The sequence below is a fragment of the Chiloscyllium plagiosum genome, chromosome 7 (assembly GCF_004010195.1).
Source record: "Chiloscyllium plagiosum isolate BGI_BamShark_2017 chromosome 7, ASM401019v2, whole genome shotgun sequence".
NCBI classification, from domain to species: domain Eukaryota; kingdom Metazoa; phylum Chordata; class Chondrichthyes; order Orectolobiformes; family Hemiscylliidae; genus Chiloscyllium; species Chiloscyllium plagiosum.
The window spans coordinates 1,860,671-1,881,179 of NC_057716.1; the positions used below are offsets into that span (position 1 = coordinate 1,860,671).

The 20,509-nt window shown below is 40.9% G+C and overlaps 1 protein-coding gene across 4 annotated transcripts in view; it reads left to right on the top strand.

The window, feature by feature from the left end:
• Positions 1 to 2,268: 2,268 nt before the first annotated feature.
• Positions 2,269 to 20,509, top strand: part of glsa (glutaminase a) — a 137,308-nt gene continuing 119,067 nt past the window's right edge. For all 4 annotated transcript variants that reach the window (XM_043692870.1, XM_043692871.1, XM_043692869.1 and 1 more), the window contains exons 1-2: positions 2,269 to 2,564; positions 12,883 to 12,982. In XM_043692870.1, the coding sequence (XP_043548805.1) occupies positions 2,275 to 2,564; positions 12,883 to 12,982 (390 nt within the window). In that variant the 5' untranslated portion in view covers positions 2,269 to 2,274. The remainder of the gene's footprint in view (positions 2,565 to 12,882; positions 12,983 to 20,509) is intronic.

Sequence of the window (20,509 nt, forward strand, 5' to 3'; positions counted from 1 at the left end):
CGTATGGAGTCAGCTATTATGAGGGGGCATAGCTTTAAATTAAGGGGGGGGGGGTAGGTATAGGACAGATGGTACGGGTATGTTCTTTACTCAGCGAGTCGTGAGTTCATGGACTGCCCTGCCAGTAGCAGTGGTGGACTCTCCCTCATTATGGGCATTTAAGTGGGCATTGGATAGGCATATGGAGGATAGTGGGCTAGTGTAGGTTAGGTGGGCTTGGATCGGCGCAACATCGAGGGCCGAATGGCCTGTACTGCGCTGTATTCTTCTATGTTCTATGTTCTCCGACTGGGAGGGAACATTCCTATCTCTTGACTGTTGTGCGCAGACAAAACATGTCCAGAAACTCTAGTCACTCTCCCCTACATCAAAGACATCTCGGAAATGACTGCCAGACTACTGAGACCTCTTGGCATCATGGTAGTCCGCAAATCCACCAACACACTAAAACGGAAGCTCATGAACTTGAAAGACCCTATACAGACAAGCAAAACTAATGTCATTTACAAAAAAAATTCTTGCAAGAACTATAACAAACACTACATTGAACAGGCAGAAAACTAGCCACCAGGATACATGAACACCAACTAGCCACAAAAACACGTGACCCCCCCACTCTCATTAGTGTCCTTACATACAGATGAGGAAGGACACCACTTCGACCGGGACAACATATCCAGCCTAGGACAAGCCAAACAGAGACACGCACGATAATTCCTAGAAGCATGGCATTCCAACCGGAACTCTATCAACAAACGCTTTGATTTGGATCCCATCTACCATCCTCTGAGAAAAAGAACAGGAAATTTCATCACCATGGGGAATGACACCACCAACCCAAGGAAATCTAAACACACAAATACAAAGTGGGGCATGCCACCAGTTCTTCATCCGGAGGCTCACTGATGATGTTACCTAGTATAGTGATGAAACGTCTGAAAACAAACCTTCCAGCTCAACGAGCAAACCTTCATCCAGAACCTCAACCTGAGCTACAATTCTTCTCAAAACTCGCTAACACCTTTACACTCACACACACACACACACACACACTCTCACAGGCACTCATAATCACCCCCCCCCCACACACACACTCACACCCACATACAAGTTTCTGGGGTGAATTTGTACTTGCAGAATTACATTTTATTTTGCTCAAAAATGGCATGAATCCACATAAGGTTCAGTAAATCTGTTTTTTAGATTAGAATCAGTCCGAACATTGTGGCACATTCAACATCACAGAGGGCAGCTCACACCTTAATCTCAGCCAACAATGGCAGTGATTGTTAAAGTTCACTTGAAAATGTAACTTTAAAAAATGTCTACGATTTACATATGAAAGAACTGAAACCAACATGGTCATTCTAAAAGATGAGAGACTTAACAAACAATCCAGGTCTTTTTCAATATATAATTTCAGTGACATCACACTGTAACCACCTGATGAAGAAGCAGCGCTTCCAAATAAACCTGTTGGACTATAACCTGGTGTTGTGTGATGGTTAGCTTTGCACAGCCCAGTCCAGCATGGGCATCTCCAAATCCTTGCTATGCCAGAGATGCTGTCTAAGCAGCTCCGTGATTTCCAGCATTGCTGGTTTAGGTCAAACGGGGACACTTGGTGGTTTATTTGAAAACAAACGCTCGTGAACGTTACAGAACAACCGCAACTGGCTAAAGTTCTGGAAAGAGAAATTGCTGGAGACACCCGTCAGGTTTGACAGAAAGGCTAACTCTCTGCCCGCCCCCTCCCACCGAGGCAAAAAGAATCCACGTGGCGACAGCTGAGAGCCAGTTCCATGAAGAAGCCTCTGTACCAGTTTCATTTTCACTGTGATGTGAGGGGATGGATGACTCACCAGCTGCAGTTGCCAAGTCTGGGGATAGCTGATTGACACGGCGCTGCGACCAATTGGTGGGTGCCTGACGGAGGAGAAGGCGGGTTCTTCCGTTTGTCGGTTGAAGACGTCGGCTCATTGCTGGTCTTGGTGCATTTCGCAGTGGCCGCGTGTGAGGGACGTTAGGTTGTGAGCGCGCGACTACTGGTCGGTGTCAGCCTTTCCTCCTCGCGACCACCACCTGGCATTACCTGTCCTCCTCGCGACCACCACCTGGCATTACCTGTCCTCCTCGCGACCACCAGTCAGGGTCAGTCTCTTTTCCCACCGCCGTCTCCTCTCCCGGTTACCGACCGGCGTTGCTCACTCCCGTTTCGCTTATTTTGAGTCGCGGGGAAAGCTTTTTCCTCTTTTTTTTAAACCCGCCATCGCTATGTTACGGGCGGTGACTCCCGCTCTCATCCTGCGGGAGCTGCTGGAGACCAGTCTGAGACCAGCGGGTAGGCGCAACCACGGCGCCCTGGCGAGCGGCGTCACCGGCGGCATGTGGACATCGCGACTGTCGCTGTCCCTCCAGCAGCTTCTGCTCCACCGCCATCAGCACCAAGGTCACCGGCAGCAGCTTCGAGCCGCCTACTGCAGGAGTAGCAAATCCGAGGGAGCGCTGACTGAGGAAGGCGCAGCCAAAACACTGGCCTCGACCAGTAACTTGGCTCAAGAGAAGTAAGTAAAGCAGAAATAAGAAACCTCACATAAATGTCAAGTGAGGATCTAACCGGGGCGGGGGTGTTAGAAAGAATAATTCATTACGATATAAAGTAGAGCAGTAGCGCATTTCAGTAATCTCTTGTAGATAAAATTCTATAATCCTGATATCACGTTGAAGGCAGCGATTACGTATCAAGTGCTTTACCTCATTTTTGTGTGGATGTCATGAAATGTTAATTTTGAAGTAGGCAATATGGGTAATAAGTATTTCCTGGAATGCCTGTAGCTTTTTTCTGTTGTTTAACGTACGTGTATTTTTAAAAGCTTGAACATCTCACACATTGATATGTTTATCGCCGAATTATGCATCTTTATTGACGTTACTTCCTGTGCTTTCTTTAGTATGTATTTGGGAGCCTCAGACCTGCAGTTCATTTGTAGCCATACCTCCTCCCTTCCGGCTGCCAGATTGAGGAACTTCAGTTATGAGATAAGATAAGAGACGAAGAACTGGATTTTTGGATCATAGAACGCTAAGAGCTTTAATTTGAGTTCAAAGTCATGAGCAGTAACCCAGTAGGGACTATTTCATATGCGAGAATGTTTGAGAAATAGATCATACCAATTTAAGGTAGTGAATGAAAGCGCCAGAAAAGGTGTGAGGTCATTTAATTTTCTGACAAGTTGTGATCTGGAATCTCAACTGACCGGTTGGTGGCTGCACGTCTGATTGTAACTTTCAAAAGGCAATTGCATAAATACCCAAGGGGGGGGGGGAAGAGGTGGAGGAGGCTTAGCAGAAGAAAGAGCAGGAGAGTAGTATCAACCTTTCAAAGACAAAAGACCAAATGATTTTCTACGGTATATCACTCTGTTAGTGAACTGTTTCAAGACTGCAGACTGTTATGACAATAAGCTTGTATTTATGTAGTACCATTGATGTAATAAAACATGCCAAGGTATGTCTCAGATATTTTTTAAAAATTATACTGAGCCAGCTAAAAAAATCAGGGCAAATGACCAAACATTGACCAAACAGGCCAATAAGGAATATTTCAAAGGAGGAAACTATGGTATAATAATTTTGGCAGGGGATCCCAGATGTTGCAGCTGAAAGCAAAGCCTGGTGACTACCAGAAATGAGAGGAGCACAGTCATCTGACAAATGTGTAGGCGGAGGCAGTTTCAGAAATGGGAATGTGCCAGGCCATTGTTGAATTGGAAAGCAAATATAATCTTAGATGGCAGATGTTGTGAAACTTGAAAGGGTTCAAAAATCATGTTGCCAGGATTGGGGGATTTGAGCTACAGGGAGAGGCTGAATAGTCTGGGCAGTCTTCCCTGGAGTGTCAGAGGCTGAGGGTTGACCTTATCAAGGTTTCTAAAATCATAAGGGGCAAGGAAAGGGTATGCAGATAAGGTCTTTTCCCTAGGGTGGGGGAGCCTAGAACTAGAGGGCATAGATTTAAGGTGAGTGGTGAAAAATTTAAAAGGGATCTAACGGGCAACCTTTTCACTCAGGGTGTATGGATCGGTATATGAATAGGAAGGGTTTAGAGGGATATGGGCCAAGTGCTGGCAAATGGGCCTAGATGAGGTTAGGATACTGTATCTGGTCAGCTTTGATGAAATGGACCAAAGGGTCTGGTTCTGTGCTGTACATCTGATTCTACGACCTGAATTTTAAGGGAGGAGGTAGAAAGTTGGAAGTTGGTCAGACCAGTAAAGTCTAGAGGCAGTGAAGGCATGGAAGAGAGTTTACACAGCACCTGGTATGCATATGGAATGAGCAGACAGTGAAAGTGGTTGAGGTGGGTATATTAACAATATTTAAAAGGCGTTTGGACAAATACATGGATGGCAAAGGATGTGGGGTTGGTGTGGATGATATTTTGGTTGCATGGACCAGTTTGGGTCAAAGGGCCTGTCTCCATATTGTAGAACTCTTGACAATGACAACAGTTAGAGTCATACTTTGGAATCAAAAATAGAAAATTGCTGATGAGCAGTTTAGTGGGAAAGGGGTCAGGAGAACATGAGATGTGTCTTATGTACTGCATAAGCTTGGTGAGGGCAAGAGGGAAGATGGGAGAAAAACTGGGGGAAACAATAAGTCCAGAGCTTGAGCAAGGGAATCCTAGGAGGAAGTCTGGCCTAATGGGTTGGGGTAAAGGAAGGATGTAACAAGCAGTTGACTGGGTGGTTACAATCTGTGATTATGAACGCTACTCATATTTATTGTCTCTAGACTCCAGGTTTCCATGTTTTTGCGATAGTTTCAAACTGTTTTGCTGTTAACTATCTAACAAAACAAAAAAGCTTGGTTCATTTTCTCCCATCCTAACACTAACCCTAAGTTTTCATAATCTTTTTTGATTGCATGCTATGGATTTCATAATGGCTTCTTGGGTATTCTGTACATTGTGCTCCTCTGTTTGTCTTTTCTGTTGTTCACATATTTATAACAGCATACCTTCTCCTGAATTTTTCTCTCTCATTTCTCCTCTTCTGTTTTAACATTAAGGATTTATTTCACATCTGCAACTGTTTGTTGTAATTCTCCTTATCAGTTCCATTTTTTGAAGGGTTTTAAATTATTTAAAAACTTTCTATGCCATAATTCTGTTTGTCTTACTTTGCTTAAAGATTGCAATCTAAGAATTACTTGAGTAAAAGTACAGTAGGTAATCTAATATAAAAACAGAAAATATTAAAACATTCAGCACACCAGACAGCATCAATAGAGAAATAAACAGCAAATATCTCAGCTCATTGACCTTTTACTAGAAAGGGCCACTTTATCATAGTGGGAAAAAAAATTATGAAGTACAAATATTTAATTTGAGAAGCTGCCTTATACTGATGACATCACACATCATGCCAGTCACCATCTTGAGAATGACTTGACGTGTTTTCAACCAGCAGTTCTTAGTCCCATTTACTTGATTACTTATGAATTTTGTGCCAAGGTGGTTCCATGTCAGTAATCGTAGGTTTTGAAAGTTCTGGTGTAGTTGATGAGCCAGAACCTGGAGCTGCATCTCTGACCACACATTTAGAATACAGTAGCAAACTACTACTGAAGTGATTTAATAAAGGAACAGGTAATTTAGTGTATGAAAGCATTAAATCAGCGTTAAAACCCAAGCAAAATTAAACGTCATTGACTTGTGAAAAACTCAATGTATACTGGTCAAATGTCTTTTAAAGTGAAAGGGGTGGTTTATCAAGGATTTGCATTGGTAAATAGAACTAAGTACAGTTCATGTATTTTAATATCATTAAATATAATTGGCCATATGGGTTATATAAATTTCAAAATAGCTAAGGGTGAACTTAGAGTCAGATGTACAGCATGGAAGCAGACCCTTCGGTCCAACTTGTCCATGCTGACTAGATATCCCAAACCAATCTAGTCCCACCTGCCAGCACCTGGCCCATATCCCCCCAAACCCTTTCTATTCATTCCCATCCAGATGCCTTTTAAATGTTGCAATTGTACTAGCCTTTTCATGAAAATATTGCCCCTTGGGTCTCTTTGATATCTTTCACTTCTCACCCTAAACCTATACCCTCTAGTTCTGGACTCCCCGACCTCAGGGGAAAGGCTTTGTATATTTATCCTATCCATGCCCCTCATATAAACCTCTATAAGGTCACCCCTCAGTCTCTGATGCTGCAGGGAAAACAGCCTCAGCCTATTTAACCTCTCCCTATAGCCCATCCTTGTAAATCTTTTCTGAACCCTTGCAATTTTCGCAACATCCTTCTGATAGGAAGGAGTCCAGAATTGCATGCAGTATTCGAAAGTGGCCTAACCAATATTCTGTACAGCCGGAACATGACCTCCCGACTCTTTTACTCTGACCAATAAAGGAAAGAGCACACCAAACACCACCTTCACTCCTACTTCGACTCCACTTTCAAGGAGCTATGAACCTGCACTCCAGGTCTCTTTGTTCAGCAACACTCCCTAGGACCTTACCATCAGTCCATATAGATCATGTCCACTACTCTGCCCTCATCAATCCTCTTTGTTACTTCAAAAACATGTTTTCCCACGCACAAAGCCACATTGACTATCCCTAATCAGTCCTTGCCTTTCCAAATACATGTACATCCTGAAGTAAGACCATTAGAAGTGGGAACAGGATTAGACCAGTCGATCCCTTGAGTCTGCTCCACCATTCAATAGGATCATGGCTGATCTGATATTCCTTATATTCACTTTTTTGCCCCCTCAGTCGTAAATAGTAGGGTCTGACAAGTTGTGATAATGATTGGATAATTTTAAGGATGTTGAGTATTGGTCAGGATATTGGCGCAAACTCACCTGCTGTTTGTTGAAAGAGTGCCATGAGATTGCTTTTGTTATAGCCCACTTGGAAAAGGGAGTTATTTCTTAGAATGCGCACCTGGTATATAAACGCTTGGAAATTTTTGAGAAGTAAATATCTGCCAAGATTTGCAGTCTGCAAGTTTCAGCTCTTCCATTGGAACCTTGCTATGTGCAAACTAGCTGTCATAATTTCTGCAATAAAATCTGATCACACTTCAAAAACAATTAATTGAAGAAAGAGCACTTTGGGGCATCATGAGATTGCAGAAGGTACAATGTAGATGCATGTGTTTGATTTCCTTCGTACTTGAAAGTTCCTGTGTCTTGCTGACCAAAGCATACTGTATACTATGCAATCTGGCCAAATTCAGCTCCATTTCAAATAGTATATGCCATTTTGTGCCACCAGTTTGGTACAAAAGCTATGCAAAATAGAGTGCAGATTATTTAGAGCCAATAAATTGAAATTATTAATGCATTTGAGAAGATGGGGCTTTTGCACTAAGCTAACATGACCAATTGCTTTCTGACTAATTTATTAGTGTTGTTTGAGGAAGTCTCAATGAGAGGGGAACCAGTAGATGTGTTGTATTTATACTTGTAGAAGTTGATTGACAAGGTGTCTCTCTAAAGGTTAAGTCATAAGGTAAGAGCACAGGGTGTTGGAGGCAATATTTTTAGCATGAATAGAGAATTACCTATTGGGCATGAAACAGTGACTGGGGATAAAGATTGTTTTACAGGCTGGTGACTAATAAAGTTCTCTGGAAAGAATATGCCTTTCTAATTTGAAGGTCCTTAGTAGAAGTCCTCAACTGAAATGTTTTGCATTTTGCTTTAATACAGAATTAAACACACATGAGTAATGTAATTATAAACACTAATCTTTGCACCTGAAGCAGCATAAAAGAACTTAGTGGCATTTACATGAAGAAAACCTTACCCAAGAATGAGGCATGATGGGTACTTGTGACCTTTTTAAAGTAGGATTCTGGATCCATGAATCAGAAGTGTAGTAAGCAGTTGCGAAATGTTCCATGTTGTGTCATATTGCAAACTGATTCACATCTTAATTTCAGTGTTAAGAAATTGTGACGCTAGGTTTCAGTAAATTATTGATTCCACTAATCAAATGTTGTGTAGTACCTTTTGCAATCCAAACTCCATGATTAAAATATTTATCTTCCAAATAAATGTGCTTTGGATGAACAAAAAAGCTGTATATTTGAGGGGGCCTATATTGTCTCGGCATCAACAGTGGACAGCAAGCACCGGATGGAGTTGAATAGTTCAATGGTGATTTCATCCTGCAAAGGAGGAGATAAGTCACCTAGAACAAAGTTTAATTTAATATTGAAATGTTATTTACGTAACTTTCATTTTTAATTGAGCACAAAAGTGTATATTAGAGAAGACATTTTCTTAAGTTACAATTCTGGTTAGTGTGCATGCATCACTTACTCCGTACGTGAAATATTTAAAAGTTCCTTGATATCCAGTATAGTGCCTGGGGAGGGATTCTTTTGGTGTTGGAATGGATGTGGGCATGGTGTGTAGGTTGGTGAGTAAAAATGGTTCTTCAAAAAGAAAATGGTTTGCTCTTAATATGTGAAAAGTTCATATTTATTGCAAATTAGGAAGTGATAGTCTGTACAGGGATGCTCAGAAGATGTATTTTATTGTTGCCATGTCCTGTTGTTTTAAAGTAACAATATGTAGAAGAACAGTTGAGACTTGCTACAGTATATTTTTCCAGAGGAAAGCAAACATTATGTATGATTCATTACCTATTTGAATTATATTATGTCTGTGCTGGAGCAAAATTCAAATCCAATTTATATTTCCAGAATTTTACTTTCCTCAGGATTCTTCAAATGAGTTTGATTAAAAAGCCTTTGATTAATAGTCAAAGTTTCAGCACTAATGCAGCTCAGATTATATTGAACAGCTAAACCAACATGGCTTTGTAGAAGTCAGCTAGCATCTGGACAAAAGAGAAACAGCAACAAAAGGACACACTCTTGTCCTGAACATTGTAGTTTTATCACAGTTGAAAGGAATCAGAACTAAAGAATGTCAACTGAAGTGCAAAATTTAAGGACCATGAAATAGGCTCTTTACGTGTCAACATCAGCGCCTCTGATATCCTCTATTGTAATGTTCAACTATTTGTTCTTCACAAACAATTTCGAGACTGATCTGTCTGGTTTTTTTTGCTCTTAATCTTTTGGACTTGCTTCTGATTTCTACTGTGTGTTACCTTACTAATTCTTTTTGGGTTTAGTAATTAATTGACTTTCTCTCTGTTAACTCAAGAAGGCCTTGGCTACTTTTAAACACGAGTACATTTGGCTCGGGGAGAAAAGTTTGACAAACGAAAGAATCCATTTTCAAATTAACTTTGCTGTGATCAATCAAGGAGTCGAGTGAATAAAGAAGGGGAGCCATTTCATCCCTACTTACTGCAGAGCTAAATGGTTTGAGGTACCTGTTAGGAATTACTGTACAACAAATTGGGGAACCTTGATTTGAAGCCTGTTCGTGACAATGTTGATCTGTCGTTCAGTACTGGGTCTGTTGACAAGAACTGAAACGGCTCTGTCCACTTCCTTCCACCTATTTGCTCCATGCTCCCCTCTGACCTATCACCATCACTCTCCACCAGCATCTATCTATTGCTTTCCGAGCTATCCCCCCAAAATTCAGATGAAGGGCTTACAGTCAGAGATGCACAGCATGGAAACAGACCCTTCGGTCCAACCCGTCCATGCCGACCAGATATCCCAATCCAATCTAGTCCCACCTGCCAGCACCTGGCCCATATTCCTCCAAACCCTTGCTATTCATATACCCATCCAAATCCTTCTTAAGTGTTGCAATTGTACCAGCCCCCACCACTTCCTCTGGTAGCTCATTCCATACCCATGCCACCCTCTGGCCCTTAGGTCTCTTTTATATCTTTCCCCTCTCGCTTGAAACCTTTGTCCTGTGTTCTGGACTCCCCAAACCCAGGGAAAAGACTTTGTCTATTTACCCTATTCATGCCCCTCATAATTTTGTAAACCTCTATAAGGTCACCCCTCAGCCTCAGACGCTCCAGGGAAAATAGCCCCAGCGTGTTCAGTTTCCCCCTAATAGCTTAAATCCTCCAACCCTGGCAACATCCTTGTAAACCTTTTTCTGAACCCTTTCAAGTTTCACAACATCTTTTCGATAGGAAGGAGACCAGAATTGCACACAATATTCCAACAGTGGCCTAACCAATGTCCTGTACAGCCGCAACATGATTTTCCGACTTCTGTACTCAATATTCTGACCAATAAAGGAAAGCATACCAAATGCCTTCTTCACTATCCTATCTACCTGTGACTGCACTCCAAGGTCTCTTTGTTCAGCAGCACTCCTGAGGACCTTGCTATTAAGTGTATAAGTCCTGCTAAGATTTGCTTTCCCAAAATGCAGCACCTCGCATTTATCTGAATTAAAGTCCATCTGCCACTTCTTATGCCCATTGGCCCATCTGGTCAAGGTCCTGTTGTAATCTGGATTAACCCTCTTCGCTGTCCACTACACCTCCAATTTTGGTGTCATCTGCAAACTTACTAACTGTACCTCTTATGCTCACATCCAAATCATTTATGTAAATGACAAAAAGTAGAGGACCCAGCACCGATCCTTGTGGCACACCACTGGTCACAGGCCTCCAGTTTGATAAACAACCCTCCACCACCACCCTCTGTCTTCTCCCTTTGAGCCAGTTCTGTATCTAAATGGCTAGTTCACCCTGTAGTCAGTGAGATCTAACCTTGCTAATCAGTCTCCCATGGGGAATCTTGTCCAACGCCTTACTGAAGTCCATATAGATCACATCTACTGCTCCACCCTCATCAATGCTATTTGTTACTTCTTCAAAAAACTCAATCAAGTTTGTGAGACACGCTTTCCACCATACAAAGCCATGTTGACTATCCCTAATCAGTCCTTGCCTTTCCAAATACATATACATCCTGTCCTTCAGGATTCCTTCCAACAACCTGCCCACCACTGGTGTCGGGCTCTCTGGTCTATAGTTCCCTGGCTTGTCCTTGCCATCCTTCTTAAACAGTGGCACCACATTAGCCAATCTTATGCCTGTCTGAAACATCTGTTCTCCTGCTCCTCGGATGCTGTGCTTTTCCAGTGCCACACCTTTCGACACCATTTGAAGAAGCAGGGTTGTCTCTTGCATTAGCTTCTATCTTAAAGCATTTAACTGTCTACTTGTCTACAAATTCCTGTTCAGTTTACTCCGTTTTTATACTGAAAATTCAGGCCATAATTTCTAATCAAGTAGCACTATTTGTGCAATTTATGAAATAGGAAAGCTGAAACAGTTAAAGCTAGGAATGTTCCTTAAAGTTCAGCGATTTCTAAGTGGCCACTACTAATTAAACATTGGATTTCCAGATTGGTCATGTTTATTTGAGTAATTTCTGTAAGACCATAGATGCATGAAATTAAATCAGGTACAATTGACACTGCAGATGTTCTTCATATGTTAGGGTTTTCAAAATAGTCTTCACTTAAAATATATAAGCTATAGAACTTTACTGCATAAACAGAAGCCATTCTGCACTTTGTTTATTCTAGCTCTTTGCATAAGCAATCCAAAATAACTTTTGCCATCTCAGCTGGCATATCATTTTTGAATGTTTGCAATGATCTCTGCCTATGGTAAAGCTTCCTCTTAACAGCTGTCCGCAGGAGCATTGTCACATTCTTCTCACTTTGACCCCAACCTGTCTCTCTAGACGAGGTTGTCTTTTCCAACTTATGCTACCTTCTAACTTTAGAAAGTTTTTTTAAAACTCTATCCATTTGTGTGTGTATATACACAGAAATAGGAAAGGGTTGGAGGTTTTGGGCCAGGAGCAGGCAGGTGGGATGAGTTTATTTTGGCATTATGTTCAGCATAGACCGTGTGGATGGAAGGGTCTGTTTCCCTACTGTAGCACTGACTCTTACTGCTCATACAAAAATAGTTTCATAATTTCAAATTTCTCATAATAAAGTTTGTTCCTGTTTATATTTCTGGTAAATCTTAGCTTGAAAAGTAAGGTATTTCGATATTTGCTTCAGTACATATCAGGAGAATGGCAATGTAGACCCAAGTTTTGCAGTTATACTGACAGCTAAATGGTTAGTCTTCAGCACTGTTAATTTGAACATGTGCAGTTAAAGATGGAAATTCATAATCTGTCATGGTTTTTGCATTTCCATGTGTGGCGTTGAAGTTTTGGCAGGTGGAAATCTTTTGTACTACTTCATTTTCACTTTATTGGTCTTGCTACATAAACCAGTCAAAAAAATCTCACCTTCTGAAATTAGATAACACAGTATTATATTACTATTGAGTAGTTTCTTTGAGCTTGAATTTTATTTTTATTGTGGAGCATTGCCTGTACAATAATAATCATTCAGTAGATTTTCATTGATTTTTGCAAATTAAGTTTTTAACCGTTGCAGCTTCTACTGTTAACTCATAGGAATATTCCTATCTTATTTTGTTCTCTGCAATATGATTTAACAAGTGAAAGATATTCACTGCTTTTTACTTATTAGTGAAAAATCTTCAGCGTGGTGTACTGCTTAACTGGCTTGATCACATCAGACAGATAGAGATCCCCTATAGTTGACATCAGGATGTTCGAAATGCTGGATCTTTGTGGACAGCATTTTATCATAAGTCACTGACAGATGGCACCATTTTACGGCTGACTACAAATCCTGGGTCATTCACACATCATCATTTTAATCACTGAAATGTTTGAGTTTGTTAAAATATAGCTCATTTGTTCTGGAAATGTTGCCTCTGACTTGTATGTTCCAAATTGTAACTCAGTGTCAGAACTAAGTTATGACAGGTTGTTCTTTAAAAGTGCATAGTTGTTACAAGTTTAATTTACCTGAAACTTTTTTGCAATGTCTCAATGTGTCCCTTTTTTTTCCCTCTAGAAAAAGACAAAAAGCAGGTCTTCTGCCCAGTCTGGAAGATCTACTTTTTTACACTATTGCTGAAGGACAGGAGAAGATTCCAATACATAAATTCATCACTGTAAGTTTTTTTTACTGATTTGAAATAATGTTTGGTTTATCAGATGGTTAGACACATGAAGTAAAAATCATATGTTGAGAAAAGTAATGTTGTTGTAATGAGTTATATTAAATGATGCTTAATAAACAATTAATAACTCTCATTTCAAAGGAATGCTTGGGAATAAGGAGTAAGTGAATGTGTTTTTTTTTCTTCCACACTCTAAACAGGGAATCTAAGATGTTCTCTTTTCAGTGAAAGTTCAAAATGTTGCATTGTTGCCCATTGGTCATCCAAGCCTGTGTGTCATGCGGAAGAGCCATCTGAGGTCCTGGTGGTTGCCTAGCTTCTTTTAGTGTCTTTATAACCTCAAGCTGAATCTCTAATCCTATGTTCTGTATGTTTATGAAAATCACATGCCTACTTTTTAACTTGACTACCCTCATTTCTACACTAGTCCTTTATTTGGCTCCTTTGTTTAATTTGCTTGTTCGGTTTTCAAAGGGAAGCAGTAGTTAGATAAATGCACAGGAGCTTATTTTATGTAGGGAAAAGAAATTTGTACCCAATATTTACATGCTATCTTTTTCAAAAAAGGGGTTGTGGAGACTGCCAATTTCTGCTACATCTGTATGACCAGCAACTCGACCACTTAGAATCGACATACCTGATCTGAGAATTAATGTTGGCATGGAGATATGACAAAGTCACTGATGGCCCAAGCAATCGACACACTCTCGTGTTGTAGAAAATGATGTCCCTTTGTTCAACTCTGTTTCTTGCATCCTAGTTCTGATGAGAGAAAGTCAAAAAGCTTCAATGTCTTGTCACCTTTTAGAACTGTTTACATTCTGCACCAAGAAATCATTTAGATGTTGTATGTTTGAATTTTCAAAAGATATTCAATAAGATGCCAAATTAAAAACTTGTTGAGATAAGGGCTCATTGTATATATGTAATATGCTGAAAATGTGTTGCTGGAAAAGCGCAGCAGGTCAGGCAACATCCAGGGAACAGGAGAATCGACGTTTCGGGCATAAGCCCTTCTTCAGGAATGAGGAAAGTTTGTCCAGCAGGCTAAGATAAAAGGTAGGGAGGAGGGACCTGGGGGAGGGGTGTCAGAAATGTGATAGGTGGAAAGAGGTCAAGGTGAGGGTGATAGGTCAGACTGGGGTGGGGGCGGAGAGGTCAGGAAGAAGATTGCAGGTTAGGAAGGCGGTGCTGAATTCGATGGATTTAACTGAGACAAGGTGGGAGGAGGGGAAATGAGGAAACTGGTGAAGTCAGGGTTCATCCCTTGTGGTTGGAGGGTTCCCAGGCGGAAGATGAGGCGCTCTTCCTCCAACCGTCGTGTTGTTGTGGTCTGGCGATGGAGGAGTCCAAAGACCTGCATATCCTTGGTGGAGTGGGAGGGGGAGTTGAAGTGTTGAGCCACAGGGTGGTTGGGTTGGTTGGTCCGGGTGTCCCAGAGGTGTTCTCTGAAACGCTCCGCAAGTATATATGTAATATATTAGCAGGAGTAGAAGATTGGCTAACTGACAGAAAACAGTAGAACAATGCAATCTTGATTTTATTCTTTCAGTAAATTTCAACTTGTAGTGCTTTCCAGTCAGCCTTCCACCTGTCCTTCACTCTGTAAACTTGACATAGCTCTGCTGTGTCCTATTTTGCACCAAATTCTAATCACCCATCTCTCTTGTCCTACTTAACCTACATTAGCTGAAATGAAAAATTCTTCCATTGTAAATTGATCTGTGTGTTTTGTCCCTGGATATTCCTGTAACCACCTTAAGCCTTGCAAACCCCTCCCTGCACTGACCAAACTAAGTTTTTGAATGGACTCTTGTACTTCTCCCTGCCCTTCAACTCTGTGTCAATGGCTAAACCATTCCAACTACCTGAAATTTAATCTCTAACTTTTCTTTGCTGTGGACTTGTCAGAGTTCACATATATCCTTTCATATAAATATATATTATATTGTAGTTGTTACAGTATATCAAATGGTTTTAAAGGGTGTGATTTTGAATGTGGTATCCCATAAATCATCACTTATCCTGTTAAAAATCTGTAAACACTTAGGCCTGTATTATAATTCCTACTGCCAAACTGTTATGCTTTGCTACCTCAGTACATGCTGAAGTAAATTTTACTACTACTACTCTAGAGAAGGATATACTTGTGTTTTTAAGGTGAGGAAACATAATGATTTCAATATAGAATTGAGAAAGATTCAGAAACATTCACCCATATGTGTTCAGTCTCAATCCAGATTTGGTGGTAAGTGTCTGGCTTAGAACCTAAACCCCTCCCCCATCTTCTGGCTCAGAGTGTTCTATCTCTGAGCTGGAAATGTGTTGCTGGAAAAGCGCAGCAGGTCAGACAGCATCCAGGGAACAGGAGAATCGACGTTTCGGGCATAAGCCCTTCAGGAATTCCTGAAGAAGGGCTTATGCCCGAAACGTCGATTCTCCTGTTCCCTGGATGCTGTCTGACCTGCGCTTTTCTAGCAACACATTTCCAGCTCTGATCTCCAGCATCTGCAGACCTCACTTTCTCCTGTTCTATCTCTGAGCCATAGATGGAAATTTTGCATCAGTCACCATGCAGTTTTCTTTTTCTCCCCTTTGCCTGGACAGTATAGAGGAAGAAATAAGAATAGACTTTATGGCCCATTGACCATACTCCACTATTCAAGATCATGGCAGATTGGATTGTGGCTTTAACTCTGTATTCCTGTCTGTATCTTTATCTTTGATTCCGGGGTAGGTCACAAATCGATTGTAACCTGGCCTTGAATAGGTTCAGTAACCTCAACTCCATTGTCCTTTGGGAAGATGAATTCCAAAGACCTGTGACCTTTGAGGAGAAATTCTTATCTTGGTCTTTTAATGGGAAATCCCTCATTTTGAGTTAGAGTTCAGCATTTACTTAAAGTGCTCTCAGAAATTCAGAGCGGCTGAAATCTCAGAAATTTCGTGCTTCAACAAGATCATCTCTCATTCTTTAATGAGTATAGACTGAACCTTCTAAACCTTTCCTCATAAAAACTACCCTTCCTTTCTGCAGACTTACTAATCAGACCACCAATTTTCATCCAACTCATTACATACAATGGAAGTCCCAGCACTATCCTTGATGAACAACATTGGCCATACTACTCCAGTTAGTAAAACAACCCTCCACTACTATCCTCTCTATGACCAAGCCAAAATTTTGTATCCAACTTACCAATTCATCATGGATTAAATGTGATTTAATCTTCCAGACAAGCTTAACATGAATGAATTTGTCAAGTGCTTTAGTAAGATCCATGTGAACAACATTCACTGCCTTACCCTCATTAGTCATCATTGTCACTTCCTCAAAGAAACTCAATTAAATTTGAGAGATAGGATGTTACCCTGCAAAAAGCCATTCTTTTCCAAATGCAAGTAAATTCTGTCTCTTAAGAATCTTCTCCAATAATTTCCCTACAGTTGATGAAAGGCTCACTAATCTATAATTTCCTGGATTATCCATGTTGGCCTTTTTCAATAAAAGAACAACATTGACTATTCTCGGGTCTTCTGGGAACTTCCCGTAGCTAAACAGGATACAAAGATCTCTTGTCAAGTCTCCAGTAATTTCCTGTCTCACTTCCTCAGTATCCTGTGATAGATCCTATCAGGCCTTGGGGACTTACCAACCTTAAAATTTTTCAAGACACCCAACACCACCACCACCACCTTAATATCATCATGCCCTATAATACCAACATACCCCCTTTCTAATCTTATCATAATCCATGCCCTTCGCCTTGGTGAATGCAGTGCAAAGTACTTGTTAAGGCCCTTAACCATTTTTCCTGTCTCCATGCATAAATTCCCTTCTTTGCCCTTGAATGGACTTACCATTTTTCCTAGCTACCTTGTTCCTAATGTGTATCAAAATGAATTCTGCTTAATCATAATTACCGAGGACACGCCATGATCCCTTTTAGCCCTCCTAATTTCTTAGTTATAGGAGATGTACATAATGGAAACAGACTCTTTTGTCCATGCTGACCAGGTATCCTAAATAAATCTAATCCCTTTTGGCCCATATCCCTCTAAACCCTTCCTATTCAAATACCCATCCAGATGCCTTTTAAAATGTTGTAATTGTACCAGCCTCCACCAGTTACACTGGCAGCTGAGTTCATTCACGCACCACCCTCTGCATGAAGTTGCCCCTTGGGTCCCTTTTAAAATCTTTTCCCTCTCACCTTAAACAAATGTTCTGTAGTAAATAGACATTGTCCTTCATGATTGTATAGACTTTTATAAGGTCACCCTCAGCCTCTGATGGTCCAGAGAAAATAGCCCCAGCCTCTTCAGCTCTCCCTATAGCTCAAATCTTCCAATCCTGACAAATTTCTTGTAAATCTTTTTCTGAACTCTTTCAAGTTTCACAAAAACCTTCTTATCAGAGGGAGACCAGAATTGCGCACACTGTTCCAAAAGTGGCCTAACCAATGTCCTGTACAGACGCAACATGACCTCCAACTCCTATAGTCCATGTACTGAACATTAAGGACAAGCATACCAAATGCTGCCCCTCTGCCTGTGACTTCACTTTCAAGGAACTATGAACTTGAAGTCCAAGGTCTCTTTGTTTAGCAACACCCTGCAGGACTTTACCATTAAGTGTATACGCCCTGTCTTAATTTGCCTTTCCAAAATGCAGCACCTTACATTTATCTATATTAAACTCCTTGCCACTCACTGGCCCATCTGATTAAGGTCCTGTCGTACTCTGAGGTAATCTTCTCCGCTGTCCACTACACCTTCAATTTTGTTGTCATCTGCAAACTTACTAGCTATACCTCCTCTGTTCCCATCCAAATCATTTGTATAAATGACGAAAAACAATGGACCAGCACCGATCCTTGTGGTGCACCACTGGTGACAGGCCTCATATTCTTCCCTGTCTCCTTTCTATTCCTCAAGTTTCCTAAATCTATCTTATACTTTTTTTATTTTTGACTAAACTTTCAAAATCCTTTAATCCAGGATTCTTGAATCTTGCCATCCTTATTTTTCAACCTCACATGAACATACTGGTTCTGAACTTCCATCAACTGGCCTTTAAAAGACTCCCATTTATCAGATGTAGATTCACCCTCACACAGCTGTCCCAATCTAATTTCATCAGTTCCAGCCTAATACTGTTTGCCACAGCATTTAGATTAGATTAGATTAGATTACTTACAGTGTGGAAACAGGCCTTTCGGCCCAACAAGTCCACACACCCCCCCCCCCCCTGCCGAAGCGCAACCCACCCATACCCCTATATTTACCCCTTACCTAACACTACGGACAATTTAGCATGGCCAATTCACCTGACCTGCACATCTTTGGACTGTGGGAGGAAACCGGAGCACCCGGAGGAAACCCATGCAGACACGGGGAGAACGTGCAAACTCCACACAGTCAGTTGCCTGAGGCGGGAATTGAACCCGGGTCTCTGGCGCTGTGAGGCAGCAGTGCTAACCACTGTGCCACCGTGGTTAGCCTGACCCCAATTTAGCACTTTCACCCAAGAACCAGTGTCATCCTTATTGATATCTATCTTCAAACTTAGGGAATTATGATCGCTGTTACCAAAATGTTCCTCGACTCAGTCTTACATCATCTGGTCAGACTCATTTCCCAATACAAGATCTAGCATAGCCCTTTCCTTAGTTGGATTATCTAAATTGTTTCAAGGAACCCTCATGGATGCACCTTAGAAATTCTGCCTCATCTAAACTCCTGGCTCTAAGGGGGTCGGTCCCAGTCAATATTAGGGAAGTTAAAAATCATCCACTACGACAACCCTGTTTGTGCATCTTTGTGATTTGCTGACATTGTTTTTTTTCTCCCCCAACTACTGGGAGACCTATAGTATAACTTCATAATAGTGATTGCACCTACCTTATTCCTGAGTTCTAACCATTTCACTAACTGGATGAGCAATGTAAGCATATTCTGTCCTTTAATAAGGAGGCCAAAATGGTATATAGTACACTAGGTGTTGACTAACCAATACCTTTCTCAGTTGTAGCAAATCTCCCTTAGTTTTGTGCCCTATGCCTTTGACTTGCTGTTTGTGACTTGTGCAAGAACATTCAGATGCCTCTGTACTACAGAAGTGTGAAGTCTTTCTCAATTTACACAATAAACTGTGCTTTTTTTTCCTGTAAAAGTGGATATTGCACATTTTCCCACATGGTAGATGGAGTACAATATTGGAAAACATCAAGTTGACCAAAAATAAATCAGCATATTATTTAAATGGAGAATGACCACAGAATTCCAAAGTGCAGCGGCATCTAGGATTTATGGTGCACAAGTCACAAAAGATTATATGGTGTATCAACATCTAATCAGGAAGGCTAATTGCCTCTCGGAGGAATTGATCATTAAATAAATGCATTGGAGGCTGATCAGAGGATTTACTAGATTGATATCTGGAAGGAGGAAACATTGGAAAGACTGAGCTTGTCTTCATTAGATTTTAGATTTAGGCGATTTTTAATTGGAGCATCAATCCTGAATAGTCTTGAAGATCTTAACAATTTGAGAAGTTATGTAGTTCAGGTTGATATGTATGTAACTTTGCTTGCTGAGCTGGAAGATTTGTTTTCTGATGTTCTTTCACGATACTAGAGGCCATCATCTGTGAGAGTCTCCAGTGAAGTGCTGGTGGTATGTCCTGCCTCTATTTATAGGCCTTGGTTTCTTAAGATGGGTGATGTCATTTCTGGTTCTTTAAGGAAAGGTAGATAGGATCTAAATCGATATGTTTATTGATGGAATTCATGTCTAAGAATTCTTATGTGTGTCTTGTTTCGCCTGTCCTAGGATGTGTGTGTGTTGTCCCAGTCAAAGTGATGTCCTTTTTTGTCTGTATGTATGGAAACTGATGATAGTGGGTGGTATCCTTTGGTGGCTAGTTGATGTTTGTGCATATCCTGGTGGTAAGTGTATTGCTAGTTTATCCAATGTAGTGTTTTAGTTTTTGCATGATATCTTGTGATGAGGTTTGCTGGTAGTATCTAATGGGCTCAGTGCCAAGGGGTCTGAGTAGTCTGAAAGTCATTTCTGATATGTCTTAGATGTAAGGTAATGTGGCTATAGTTTTTGGTTGCGTTGTCTGATTGTTTGTGTTTGTTTTCGAGGAATTGGCGGATTGTGTTTATTGAATATCAGTTTTTCTTAAACATTGTATAGATAATTTTCTGCTTTTTTTGTAGTTCTTTGGGGCTATAGTGTGATGTAGCTTGTTAGAATAATGTCTTGAAGCAGCTCCATTTGTGGGTGTTGGGATGATAACTTTAGAAGCTAAGTATTTTGTCTGTGTTTGTTGTTTTTCTGGAGACACTGGTTTGAAGCTCTCCATTAACTATACACTCAATTGTCATGTCTTGGAATGGGAGTCTGTCGTTCTCCTCCGCTTGTGAATTTTATGCCTGTCAGGATATTGTCGTATGTTTCCTCTAATCTGTTCTGTTTTTGTGATGACAAAAGGTGTCATCCACATAGCAG